Raw genomic sequence first — 12,988 nt, forward strand, 5'->3', positions numbered from 1 at the left:
GAGAGAGAGAGAGAGAGAGAGAGAGAGAGAGAGAGAGAGAGAGAGAGAGAGAGATCAGAAATAAATGTTAGGCATCTTCCTCTATTGGTGTTCAACTAAACCCTGGAGCCCACTCGAATTCAAATCCACCTTCACTCACCTTCTTGATCATAGTTACATAGTTTATACTTCTGTCTGCACTTATTCCAAAGCCACTCGTTCTAATAGCTATGTGCATCCAGATATGCATAGCAATAGCCAAGGGATGGTACTGCTGAAAGGATGCCTGGTTCAAGTTTCTAGCTCGAATGCTCACCTTGTTAACAGCGCCACTTTAGCTGTGTGCACACATGCATTCCTGCATTAAGTCAAACATCTCTTGATTGCCATACACTGTCTACCGTGGTAGCAGCTAGTGGAGAAAGGCATTTACAAAAGATGATAGTGATAAAGCCTACTGCAGATGTGTGCACAGGGCTCCTGTAGTAAAGAGAATGATAACACGCACCAGGTGTCATACTGGGGTTTCACAACTAAGAAACCAACATAGAACAGACAGAGCCCATTTCACTCCACAGCTATTGACCAACACACTGAGGTGCTGAATACCACAAGCAACACTGAAGCACAACATACCTAAACACCCAAGCATAAGATGCAGTCCAAAGATAGAGAACAGGAATCTGTATAGGACCTTGATTGTGAGTGGAGCTTGAGGGGCTGGGAGGTGGGCATGGTCAGTGGGTGAGAGGGAAGTCACTGGGAAGGCCTGATGTGATACCCAACACCACTGTGGATTTATGAACACTATATAATTGGGTTACACCAAATTTACCTTTAACTCTTTTAATTAATAATTAGCCTCAGCTTATTGTAACCACTTTATAAACTTTTAATTTGTTTTACTTTGCCCTTTTGTAATAACAAGTTAAAATGTAAATATACTAAATGGTTGTACAAAAAAATGTATATTGTTAGTTTAAAAGTCTTTCTATTTCAGTTTTTTTCTTTTTAACCTTTTCTGTTTAAAAAAAAAACAAAAAAAAACAAAGAAACAAGACAAAAGCATGCATTGACTCAGCCCACCAGAGTTAGTACTAGCTGTATCACTGTGTCCTTCCCCCACCCCCACCCCTGTCCATCCTGTCCTTCTGGAAGATCCTCAGGGCAACAGTGCTAATGGAATTATCTGTCATCTCTTCCGATAAATAACTTCTGACATCATTCCTGCAGGACCTGCCTGAAGCTGTTTTTAAGTTAACCTTTCCATTTTGATAAGTAAAAGGAGATTACTTTAAATCGATGGTAAAAATTTATAGTAGCCAAGTATGGTATTCATGCCTTTAATTCTAACAATCAGAAGGCAGAGTCAGGTGGAGGTAGATCTCTGTGAGTTCGAGACCAGCCTGGTCTACACACTCAGTGCCAATTCAAGGCCAGACTGATCTACATAGTTGAATTCCAGGACAGCCTGGGCTACACTGAGAGACCCTATCTCAAAACACAAGAAATAACAATGATGATAATATAATTGTATTATAACATATATTATTATTATCATTATTATGTATTGTAGTGCAGTAAACACACAATGAGGTAAAGGATGATCGTCTGTTACTATAGAGCATCACTATGGTACATGCTGCATGTGCTATGTTCTTATATACCTTAGTGCCACAGGCTGGGTCATACTAGCATCACTACAAACATGAAGATGAAGTACCATCCTCAACTATTACAAAGGCTATGACATCGGTGGGAGTTGCTTAGCTTCATTCAAAGCTAATGGTCTGTATTTGTCCAGGTTAAATCAGGCAGAGAGAAGCAGAACCAAGGTTCTACACCAGGAGTGCCACACTCACAGCTCGGTAATACTGTAATAGAAGGAGAAGGACAGTTTGGCGAGCAATAAAGTCAGGAGGTTGCTTACCGTAGCTATAAAAGTGTGATACATTCAAGCCTCAAAGACTACCTGGGAATAGGATCCTTCCATCTCAAAGATGAGAAAACTGGTCTGACAAGGTGGCTCAGGCTGGGAAGGTGCTTGCCCCTAAGCCTGACAACCTGAGTTCAGTCTTTTGAACTTACATGATGGAAGGAAAGAACTGACTCCTGCAAGCTACACACACACACACACACACACACACACACACAGACATGCCCCCCCACAGACACACAGACACACAGACATACCCCCCACACACAGAAACACACAAACACACAGACACACAGACACACACAGAGACAGAGAGACACACACAGAGACAGACACAGACACATCCCAAAACATAATTTAAAAACTTTAACAGTGAGAAAAATAGAGGTTTACGTCTTGAATCAGGCAGCTCACAGCTCATAAAGGAATGAGACACAGCTCGCTCTACTTCTATTTAAAGGCCAAATTCACTTCCATCTTCCAACATTATTGATACTTTCATTTTGGAAAAACATCTCTTGACAAAGCAAAGTAGAGTTGGTCAGATGGCTCAATGGTTCAGAGCACATGCTGGTCTTCCTGGGGACCCAAGTTTGGCTCTCACCACCCAGATTGGTTGGTTCACAGCTCCAGAGGGATCCAACACGGGACCAGTACTCGTGTGTGTGTGTGTGTGTGTGTGTGTGTGTGTGTGCATGTGTGTAATATAATAATATATTGGTATATAATTAAGATCATAAATAAAAGAGAAAAATAAAAGTACAAAAACCATACCCAGTTAAGTTAGATTCTCTGCAAAAATGTGAAAGTTGTACAAATAATTCTTTAAAGAAAACCAGTGATCATGAAACATGTGTACTTTGGAATCTGTAGTTATACATTGATTTGCTCTGGACCAGGATGACAATATTCCATTTCTCTTCACTTTCTGCTCTTGGACCCAGCCTTGTTACATTTTAAATTCCATTTGAAAAATACAAAAGCACAGAAGTCTGAGCAAGAAAATCATCACTGCGGGGTCAAAGACTGGTGGCTTTCAGAGTGCTTTTGGGAGACCACATGTTGGTCATACAGCAGTGAATCTCACACATTTCAGGGCTACATATTCAACTAGTAAGAGAAGATGCAGGATTAGGTAATAAATGAGACGGTCAGCCATGACGCCACCCAGAAATTACTTACACAGCACCTGTATCCTGCAATATCATGAAGCCTGTCCTGCATGAAGTGGGCCACACCCATCTGTGGACCACCTGCAGTGTCATCTCTCTTTTCTTTGATCCCCTGTCAGGAGCTATATGCCTTAGTGGTTACTCCTTAACTTGATTTATTTAGTCAAAATGGTAGCCTGCCCCTTTGCTTGCAGGACTGAACCTACAGTTACTACTGGCTACCACGAGGGGAAGTGGTCCCTAATCCCATAGGTGTATGTTCCTGTTTATCTGTGCTAAGAGTAAATAACCTCTTAAAAATGTTTAGGAGCTGGAGAGATGCTCAGCAGTTAAAAGCACTGACTACTCCTCCAGAGGGCCTAGGTTCAGTTCCCAGCGACCACATGGCAGCTGACAGCTATCTGTAACTCCAAGATCTGATACCCTTACACAAACATACATGTACGCAAAACACCGATGCATATAAAGTAAAAAATAATTTTTAAAAATGTATATATGAAGTTGAATTATTGTTAATATTTACAAAATCTGAAGCTTCAAGGATATTTTACTTAATATTCAACCCATTGTAGCTAGTTTCAAAGAATCAGGGGGTTTTTTAATGTGTAACTCAATACTCTTTAATAAATGTATGGTTGGTATGATTTTTAATTTTATTTTCTTAGTTCTCTAATAGGCCCAGAGGAGAGAAACTCTAGGGCCCTTTTTAAATTGGCTTTTAGTCTTTGGCATAACTCTAGATTTCACAACTACTCTTACTGAAAAAAAAATCCATATAGCTTTCTTCCCAATAAAGCATTTATCCATCTCAGACTCTCCCTCACCCTGTCTTTCTTTTCTTGTCTCTGCCTTTCTGCCTCTGTCTGCCTCTGCCTGTCTCTGTCTGTCTCTCTGTCTCTCTGTCTCTGTCTTTGTCTCTCTGTCAACTACCTAAGGAAGACTTGCTACTTGGAAAGAGAAACACAGACCCTCTTCCCAGTTCCTAGCTCCCAGAAGTTGTCATGGTGAAATGTTTAATCATCTCACATTAAGACAGTAGTTTTTCCCTTTAAGTACCAAAATCTAAATTAAAAATCTATCCACAACAGACGTGTAGTACATACATTCATAAGCATTGGTTTTCTTTAAAGAATTACTTGTACAACACGCACAAACTTTTGCAGAGAGTCCAACTTATTAAATGGGTGTAGTTTTATATTTTTTATTTTTAAAGAAATGTTTGTCCAACATGAGACAAAAAAAGAAATCAAGCTAAGTACAGTAACAGATGTCATGAACCACTTGACTTACCCCATGGTTCTAGTTGCTTTACTACCAATTAATCTTCCCAGCCTAAAGGAATCATGATGTGAACAAGTATGAATAGAAGATGCACCATTACAATCATATTATAAAGAGTCAAACCTCTATTTCATTTCTAAGATACCACAATAACTACTAGCAAGTTATAATGATTATCCTCTTTTATAAGTGTGATGCTATTACATTTACAAAGCAGTTGATAAAAATTTTATGTCTTCTTCATGGCTGTTATTTATTCATACAACAAATGTGTCTCGGTGCCTGCGGCATTATTCTGAGTATCAGCTCTGTGGAGGTTGGAACAGGTTTGGAGAAGCCACGTGGCTTGTCTAGTAGTTACCTGGGGCTCCTGGTGCAGTGTTTCTGAATCCCTGGTTCTTCTGTCAAGACAGAACTTTGCTGTTACCTATCAATCCCTCATTACTACATACAGGGATATTAACCGATAATATTAACAATTTAGAAATGACAAGATTAGAGGCTGGAGAGATGGCTCAGTTCAATTCCCGGCACCAGATAAGCGCTCACGGCGGTCTATAATTTCAGTTCTAGGGAATCCAACACCTTCACACAGATATCCAGTCAAAACAAATCAAAACACCAATACACATGAAATGAAAATAAATATTTTTTAATGGCAAGCTGGGTACCTGGACTCACTTCTATACTCTCAGCACTCAAGGGGTTGAAGCAAGACAATCACAAGTTTGAGGCCAGCCAGGATACACAGCAAGACCTCCTCTCAATGTGTTCTACCTTCCAAATAAAAGGACACTCAACTGAAGTACTTTTTTAAAAAAGCAGGGTCTCATATAAGCCAGGTTGACTTCAGACTCTCTATATAAACAAAGATTATCTTTTGCCTCCATTTCTAGAGTACGAAGATTATTGATATGCACCACTGTGGCCAGGTTATGTAGCGCTATGGCTCAGACCCAGGACTTCTTACATGCTAGGGAAGCCCCCTACCAGCTAAGCTGTCTGTCCAGCACTTAACCCAGCCTTTAGGGCAGTGGTTCTCAATCTGTGGGTCTTGACCCTTTTGGGGGTCACATATCAGATATTTATTTACATTACAGTTCATAACACTAGCAAAATTACAGACACGAAGTAGCAACAAAATAATTTTATGGTTGGTGGTCACCACACCATGAAGAACTGTATTAAAGGGTCTCAGCATTAGGAAGGTTGAGAACTATACTGTAGTGGATTTGAGTAGCTGTAACTAAATGCGAAGGGTAATATGACAGGCAGGTTGAATGAAAACTAGGTGAGATGAAAATAAAGGAAACACAGTGCTTTTAGGTTGCTAAAACCACATGAAACAATGGTTGCCTTCTCACTTTGTCCTCATAAGACCAAGTAGAGATAGGTCACAGTTACCTGCATGGGATCCACCAGCTAGATGGATCCAGCGAGAGGACTGTCCTCTCTATCAGTGACTTTGTGTTGTGACTCCGTGTTGTGACTCCCAGCCCATACCCTGTGGCAGCCCTCACAATCTAATCAATCATGCTTTTCCAGAAGACAGAAGGTGCCCTCTCTCATCCCACCTAGAGGATTCCTGAAGAATCATTTCTCCTTAGCCAGTACAGAGCAGAGAACGAGGCTAGATGATTCAAGCAGCCATCACCTGACTGAGGGGAAAACAACCCTTTCCCTCCAGGGATCTAGAAGTTGCCCCTTCTGCCTTGGTTTGGGAACAGTTCACGGAAAGACTTCCTCCTGCTATACCGTGAAGAAATCTGTTCGCTCTTCCTACCCCAAGGACCGCACAGCCATGCATCCTTCCCCATCTGCATTATCAAGCTATCAAGTCCCTTGAACCTCTGGTAGCTTCCCGGGAGACACATTCACTACACAGCCCAGGGACAAGATGGAGCGGAGGTTGGAGGGGGTCTCTGAGAGAGTAAGAAGGGAACACGGACATTCTGGAAAAAAAAAGAAAGAAACTAAAATCCCCAGAGTCAACCAGTCCATACTAAATGAACTGACCATAGCTGTCACTCAGACATCACTACCGCCTTTCTCAGATTCAGCAGTCCATATTAACTGAATCATGTGCGGTCTCGCAGAGCCCAGCTGTTTTTCAGATCCAAATGCTAATGGCTCCTAAATCTTCCCAGCCTCTCGGACAGATCAAGGTAATGATCATGCAGCTCTCCAGTGTAGACAGGTGGGTATTTATTGGGAGCCGTGATAAAATCGGAGGCAACCAACACTAGACACCCACATACTTCAGACCTCTTGCTTAGACCCCAAGAGGCCCGAAGAAATCAGTGTAGTGACCCGCCAGCCAAGAAACGTAATCCTTGTTACCCATCAGGACTCCAAGTCCCCTTCCCAACATGCTGTCTCATCTCACCCTCAGCTCTGCCAACATCAGTCAAGACAGCCCTCCCTACCAGGAGCTCCATTCTCCCTCTTACCTCCCTCCACCGTTCCATGGGTACCCCTTTTTTCCATTCTACCGAAAACAGATCCTAGGACTAAAATGTCTAATACTCTGTTTGAAACGTGGATCTTGCCTGACCACCTTCAAATGAAAACATGAATTTCTCAGGGAAAAAAAATCTCCTTGGTGGCTTCTCCACACCACCTTTCTTTCTCCCAGGCACCAGAGCAGGAAGAGGCCTGAGTCACTTCCCCCAGACTCATTTTAACATGCAAATTTCTGGGCTTCCCCACCCAGCCCTTAAAGGTGAGTGTCTGGGGTAAACACAGGATCTATGCCTTAGCCCAGGTGTGTTGCAACAGGGTTTGGAGCCTCTGGCTTTGTGTGGCCCCTCCTGTATCACTGTAAAGAGGAAGAAAGCCGGCCCCAGAGAAGGGAATGGTCCTGTCTGAGGTCACAGGGAAACACTCAGATACAGAGCCCTGTCCCTCACGGACAAGCAGTCCCCGGTGCGCTGGACTCACTCACTCACCCGCTTGTAGACATCCTCCCGGCTGACTTCATACTTCTGTTGCATGCGCTCCTCCAGGAAGTAGATGCGCAGCTTGAGGCTGAAGTTCTCCTTCTTCAAGTCATTGAGGTGCTGGGACAGAGTGCGATATCCATTAGACATGGTGGGCGACCCATGGGGAGGAGCATGCCCGATCGCCCCCTTCACCCCAGGAACACGGTGCAGCCTGGCCGCGGCATGGAGCGGGCAGGCTAGGACGCTGCTGAGGTTGTGGGACCCCGGAGGCTAAGGCGACATGGCCGCTGTTGGTGCGCTCCAGGACCTGGGACTGGGCTCTGGACTCTGGGTGCTGGAGCGCAACGCGCTTTCTTTTTTTACCTCGGGGAGATATTTGCGGAATCCCTGACAGAGGAACATGCTGTGTGAACTCAGACACAAGTGGCAGTAACCCGACTCCAAGGCAGGACAGGGCTGTAAGTTACACCCCCCTCCCCGCGCCACACACACACACACACACACCCTCTCTTCCCCCCCCCCCCCCCGGCCCCCCCCCCCCCCCCCCCCCCCCCCCCTCCCCCCCCCCCCCCAACGAGGCCCCCAGCCTCAAGCCCCAGGGGACAGTTAACAACTTTTTTGGAAAGAGAGGGTCCGGCAGCTCCCCTCAAAGCCTTCCCAGAAACGGTAAGGTGGTACTGGGGTTGCAAAGGCAAGAGGGAACTGGAAGGGCAGTGGCCTGGGGGGGGGGGATGCGGGGTGCAGACTGAAACTTCGGAAAGAGTACATGTCCACGAAATGGCCCACAGACTAGTGACCAGAGCCAAGCAGCCTCTGTCTATCAGGTGTAAATCTTAAGGTGCTACGGACCAGAGAGGCATTCAATTCCCTTAGTGATCCAGAGTTCAGCCCCGGCCAGGCCAGGATCTTCAGTCTTTCTCCCTGGCCATTTTCAGTCCTGGGGCTGTAGGCTTTCAGTCTTTATTTCCGTGCTCTCTGCTCCCCGTACACATCACAAACCCGCAAAGAAAGGGTGGATCTCAGCTGAGGGGGATGTCTACAAACTGTTTTTCAGTGAGCATAGAAAGGGAAGCCCAAGGGGTCTTCCCTCTGGGGAAGGAGTGTGGGAGTGCTGGTGGGGAGGGGGAGGGGGAGGGGGAGGCAGCAACCCCCATCCAGGAGACCAGCAATTTCAGCCACTCACTGGTTCCTAACTCCTGCACTTGCCTAATGGAGCCGGGCCATCATCACCAGATCCTGCTCATAAAGCAAGTTAAGATCCTTGAGTGACAGCTGCAACCTTAGCAGGAAGTGTTATTTATATCACATCACATGGGACTTTGAAGGTGACTGGGAGACAGCCCCATAGCCCAGATCTCAAAAGAGGTTTTTGATTTGGTAATACCAAGTTGGAAAAATTACGGTTAACATCTGAAATAAAGGAAATTAATTTTTTTATATATATTAATTCAAGCATCTACTTCTCTAACCTACCTACTCTCCATCTTCCCTGTTCTTTCTGGACCTTCATAACAATTCCAGTCAACCTTTCCCCAGTATCCAGAGGTCACACACAAAGGTGAAGACAGCCCCAAAGAGCGGAGTGGCCACACAGTTGGTCATGACATGTTAAGGTGTGTTCTAAACTGTAGTCTTACAAATTTGCGTCTATCAAACTTTTTATATTTTGCATTGCAATACACACACAATTATTCAATTGTGCATTATAATCTGATATTTTCTATTTGTCTTTCTGGGTTTGATCTGCTGAATTAACTTACTGAACAGAGAATAAGTCTTAGCCTGTAGTTTGGAAAACATTGACCCAGAAGGAAGGATGACTAATTACTACTGGGATGATAGCAACGAGTGCTTCACCAACAACCGAACTTACAAGTGGCCATTAGAAACAGAAAAAGTTTGAGTAAATAAGGTGACTTCAGGAGTGTGGCAATGGAATTGTCTATTTTTCTGAAAAGACAAGATTGTAAGAAGAGAACATGGGTCTTATAATGACAAGACAAAAATAGTTCTATTTTAGAAAATCCACTCATTTAAAAATCTGCACATACAAATTCTACATGTCCATTAAATCCTTACCTTTCAGAATAAATGAAGTCTACTGAGATTTAGTGACAAAGCCAAAACTCAAAACATACTTTTCTGAGTTCTGAATCTCAGCTTCTTGGGAGGCAGAGGCAGGAGGATTACTGCTTCCCAGAAGTTTGAGGTCAGCCTGAAGAACCTAATGAGGCTGTGTCTCACATACACTAATAAACTTTCTGGGACTAGATCTGTTACGAAATATCTGTATGACCTGAGGGTGTACCTCTCCACACACAGAACTGTCCTCATCTAGAACGCGAAATGCTGAGAAGATGGTATGAAACGACAGGGAACAGGTGGGTAATGGTTATTATCACTTCCATTTTGCTCAAAGGACTGTAGACAGTGTGTAGTTAGGTGTTGGCTGTCTAGTTGAATCCTCTTTCTTAAATCACATATAATAATTTCATAAAAGGTTTTAACTAGAGAAATTAAAGTATGTAAGACTTCAGGGTATCCCCCTACAGCAGAGATGTTTCCTGCACTGATTTCTATATCCTTTGTTCTCTTTCCACCCCTCCTGCCCCTTTCCTGGGTGGTCAGTAGCTTTGGATTGGTTTTGGCTAGTGCCTTCATGTCGGTACTTACATGACTGTAAAACCCTTCTAGGTTTTCTTTCTCTACAAGCTTTCTCCACTAAATAGTTTTATCCACTCTTAGTGCTATGCTTTTATCTTCCAAGAGACCCCCTAACTTAATCTTCCTGCCCAAGAACTAGTCCACACACCCAAAGTTTTGCTGGAGAGTGCAACTTGAATGCCCCATCCTCACAACCCATGTCCTGACAAACACTTCGGCACGAGTCCAAGCATGTCAAACATACTCTGCCAAAGCGCCAACTCTTCATACTGTAGCCAAGGAAATGCCTTCAAAATGCAGATCTTGTCAGAACCCTTCGTGGGCCACTCACCCATCTCTTAGGCTAAAGAGAACACTAGATCACATTTCTTTAAGACACTCCACCCCTTCTCTTCTTTCAGGTCTTAGTTGGAATTCCATCAAAAGCACACTTGGCCTGCCCTGGCTGACTTCCCCTTTCGAACTCCCAGTCAGGCGAACACCAAGTGCTCATGTGCTGCCTTTTGGTGTTGCTTTTACCCTCTTGGTGGGATGCTGAGCTTATTTAGAATCCTTTGACTTCCCAACTAAACTCTAACCTCTCCACCCATCTATGGCCATCCGAGGAAAGGACCGCTGAGTTATGTGTCTGTTCTTCCAGCCTGTGCGACACTCGACGACTGCTTCTGCAATAACAGTCATCCCACAGTGTTGCTTCAGGCTGCTTACGATTATCTCAATCAGAGTAGAGTGGTTTGGGGGCTGGCAAGGAATATTTTGATTTTGTGCCTGTATTCTCCTGGCTTTGTATTAATAAAGCACTCCCTAAAATAATCATTGGAGTTAATGACTAGATAAGTATTCTGTATTTTGTGATATGATTTACTAATCTACTTTCTTAGGAATGAGTTAGATTGCCTAGAATTTCCTCCTAAAGTAGATCTCAGTAGAATGACAGGAGCCAAGAACTTTCATACCTCAAACACAAAGGGCTAGGACACACTGCCTGCCCCTCCTCCACGACTCCCTGACTCCTCTAAGCCATAAAATAACTAGACCTTCCTCACTTCTTCACAGTGCCAGACACTGTCCCTCCCCTCCCCTCAAAGCCTTAAAATAGACTCCATTGCCCTTCTGGATGATGTGAAGCACACCCTTTCCCCTCAGACCCCAGTACACTCTCTTCTAGCAGTAAATAAATCTTGTGACCTCAAGAAAATAATCTGTCTCCATATCTCCTGTTGAATTTGGAACTTTGTAAAAGTTTTTTTTTTTCCTTAATAGTTCCAAAGAAATCACACTTGCTTAAAATGGTAGTTGTAGGAAAATTACATCTTGTTCACTTACCTTCCCAAGTTCATATGCCCATGAGAAGAACTTCTTCTATGAGGTTTATATTAGCCTCACTGGTAGAAATCACCACTTGAACATTAATATCGCACACTTGTGACATCTCAGTCTTAAGCCCTGATCTAGGTAATGTTCTTCCCTCGTTGGAGCCAGTTCCAATGTGTTGCAAGGCAAGGTTTGCGGTTGGCGACCGAAACCTTTGAGTCCCTCCTGACTCACTGTCTCGCAGACACCATCTCACGTGACTGCAAACCCCGCCGTCTATAACACACGTGTGTTAGAAATACAGATCCCAGATGGCAGGTGCCACCACCACAGCCTCTCTTCCATGGTGTCCCAGATGCCACGACCTCTTCCCTGAGTTACGTGAGCAGCCCCCTTTCCCCTTGTCCCCGCTTCTATCCCTGATACTGATCGTCTCTCCTGAGCCCAGTGCCTCTGTGGTCAAGTTGAAATGCACCGTACCATCCTCTCCCTGTCTGACTCCAAGTAGATGGTGATGGTGGTTCATTAGCCCTTAAAGTGCAGGCCCAGGTGCACTGGTCCCCTCCCACCCCACTGCTCCCCTCCCCTTCTCTTCCCTTTGCTGAGTTCCCACCGGCTCATGCTGTCCCAGCTACACTGGCTCTTCTTGTTCTTTCTCAAAACCCATAAAGAGCCTTGCTCCTCCTCAGGGCCTCTGAGACGGCTGGTCCTTCATCACTGTGCTGGGCTCCTCCCTAGATAGCTGCCAAATCTCCTTCCTATGAAGCACCCCATTTCCTTCCTATGAAGCACCCCATTTAAGATTAGAGCCCACCCCACTCCTCAGCCCAGCAGGCCTTGTCACCCTAAGAATCCATCCCATTATGATCTCTTAGATTCTGCACTGACCCATTTACCTTCAATTTCTCTCAGTCAGCATGCACTGTCCATGAAAAGACTGGGGTGGGTCTGCTTTACCCCCAGTACCAAAACTGATGCCTCGTGTACAGGAGGCACTCAGTCCATGAGTGCTGAATGAATGACCAGACCGATAATTAAATTACTAGCTTCTCTGTTCTCCCTGGGTTTGATTAGACTTAAATTCCACCTGCAATCCCTAACGTCATTTCTCCTTAGAAACGGGTCGACTTATATATAAAGTACTCTAGCAAACTAAAGCTAACAGTGCACAATCTGGACTTGCTACAAGAGTTCTGAACTGATAAGTATGTGAAAATTACAACCCAAGGACACCGTGAACTCCACAAATAGGAAGAACATAATAAATTAGTCAGGGGAGCTTGTCCAGAAAGGTTCCACAGAGAACTGGCACTTGTTTTTCCTTAAAGAAATAAGCAGGTCTGCATGGACTGAGGCAACATGGAGAAGCCAAATGTAAGAGGACAGAGAGCTGAGTTGGCTCAAGTCTGTCCCCCCCCACACACACGCACACACCCACACCACTTGGAGAGAACCCTGCTGAGAAGACCTTGGCAGCCAGTGAGAACCTAAGAGTTTCCTTTTTGAGGCAGGTTCTGATGGGGAGAGTAGGGATGAGGAGATAGGAGAAAGAGGGTGGGGTAGGGAGGACTAGGAACTGCAGGTCAGCAAGGCGCTTTCCTTTCCCTCCTTCCCTCCTTCCCTCCTTCCCTCCTTCCTTCCTTCCTTCCTTCCTTCCTTCCTTCCTTCCTTCCTTCCTTCCTTCCTTTCCTCCTTCCCTT

At 44.6% G+C, this 12,988-nt stretch overlaps 1 protein-coding gene and 1 long non-coding RNA gene across 10 annotated transcripts in view; one reads left to right on the top strand and one right to left on the bottom strand.

Annotated features, from left to right (window-relative positions):
• LOC110320361 (myomegalin) overlaps nucleotides 1-12,988 on the bottom strand; it is a 196,246-nt gene that overhangs the window by 120,193 nt on the left and 63,065 nt on the right. For 6 of the 9 annotated variants that reach the window (XM_021196322.2, XM_029537270.1, XM_021196321.2 and 3 more), the window contains exon 4: nucleotides 7,317-7,427. In XM_021196322.2, coding sequence (XP_021051981.1) covers nucleotides 7,317-7,427 — 111 coding nt within the window. Of the gene's footprint in view, nucleotides 1-7,316; nucleotides 7,765-12,988 lie in introns of those variants that run through there. The other 3 variants (XM_029537268.1, XM_021196328.1, XM_029537269.1) reach the window with 2 other exon arrangements.
• Nucleotides 7,894-9,691, top strand: LOC115063817. The gene is made up of 3 exons (XR_003843681.1): nucleotides 7,894-7,976; nucleotides 8,832-8,923; nucleotides 9,633-9,691. It is a non-coding gene; the product is annotated as an uncharacterized LOC115063817 (long non-coding RNA).

This window comes from Mus pahari, chromosome 4, assembly GCF_900095145.1.
Source record: "Mus pahari chromosome 4, PAHARI_EIJ_v1.1, whole genome shotgun sequence".
Classification (NCBI taxonomy): domain Eukaryota; kingdom Metazoa; phylum Chordata; class Mammalia; order Rodentia; family Muridae; genus Mus; species Mus pahari.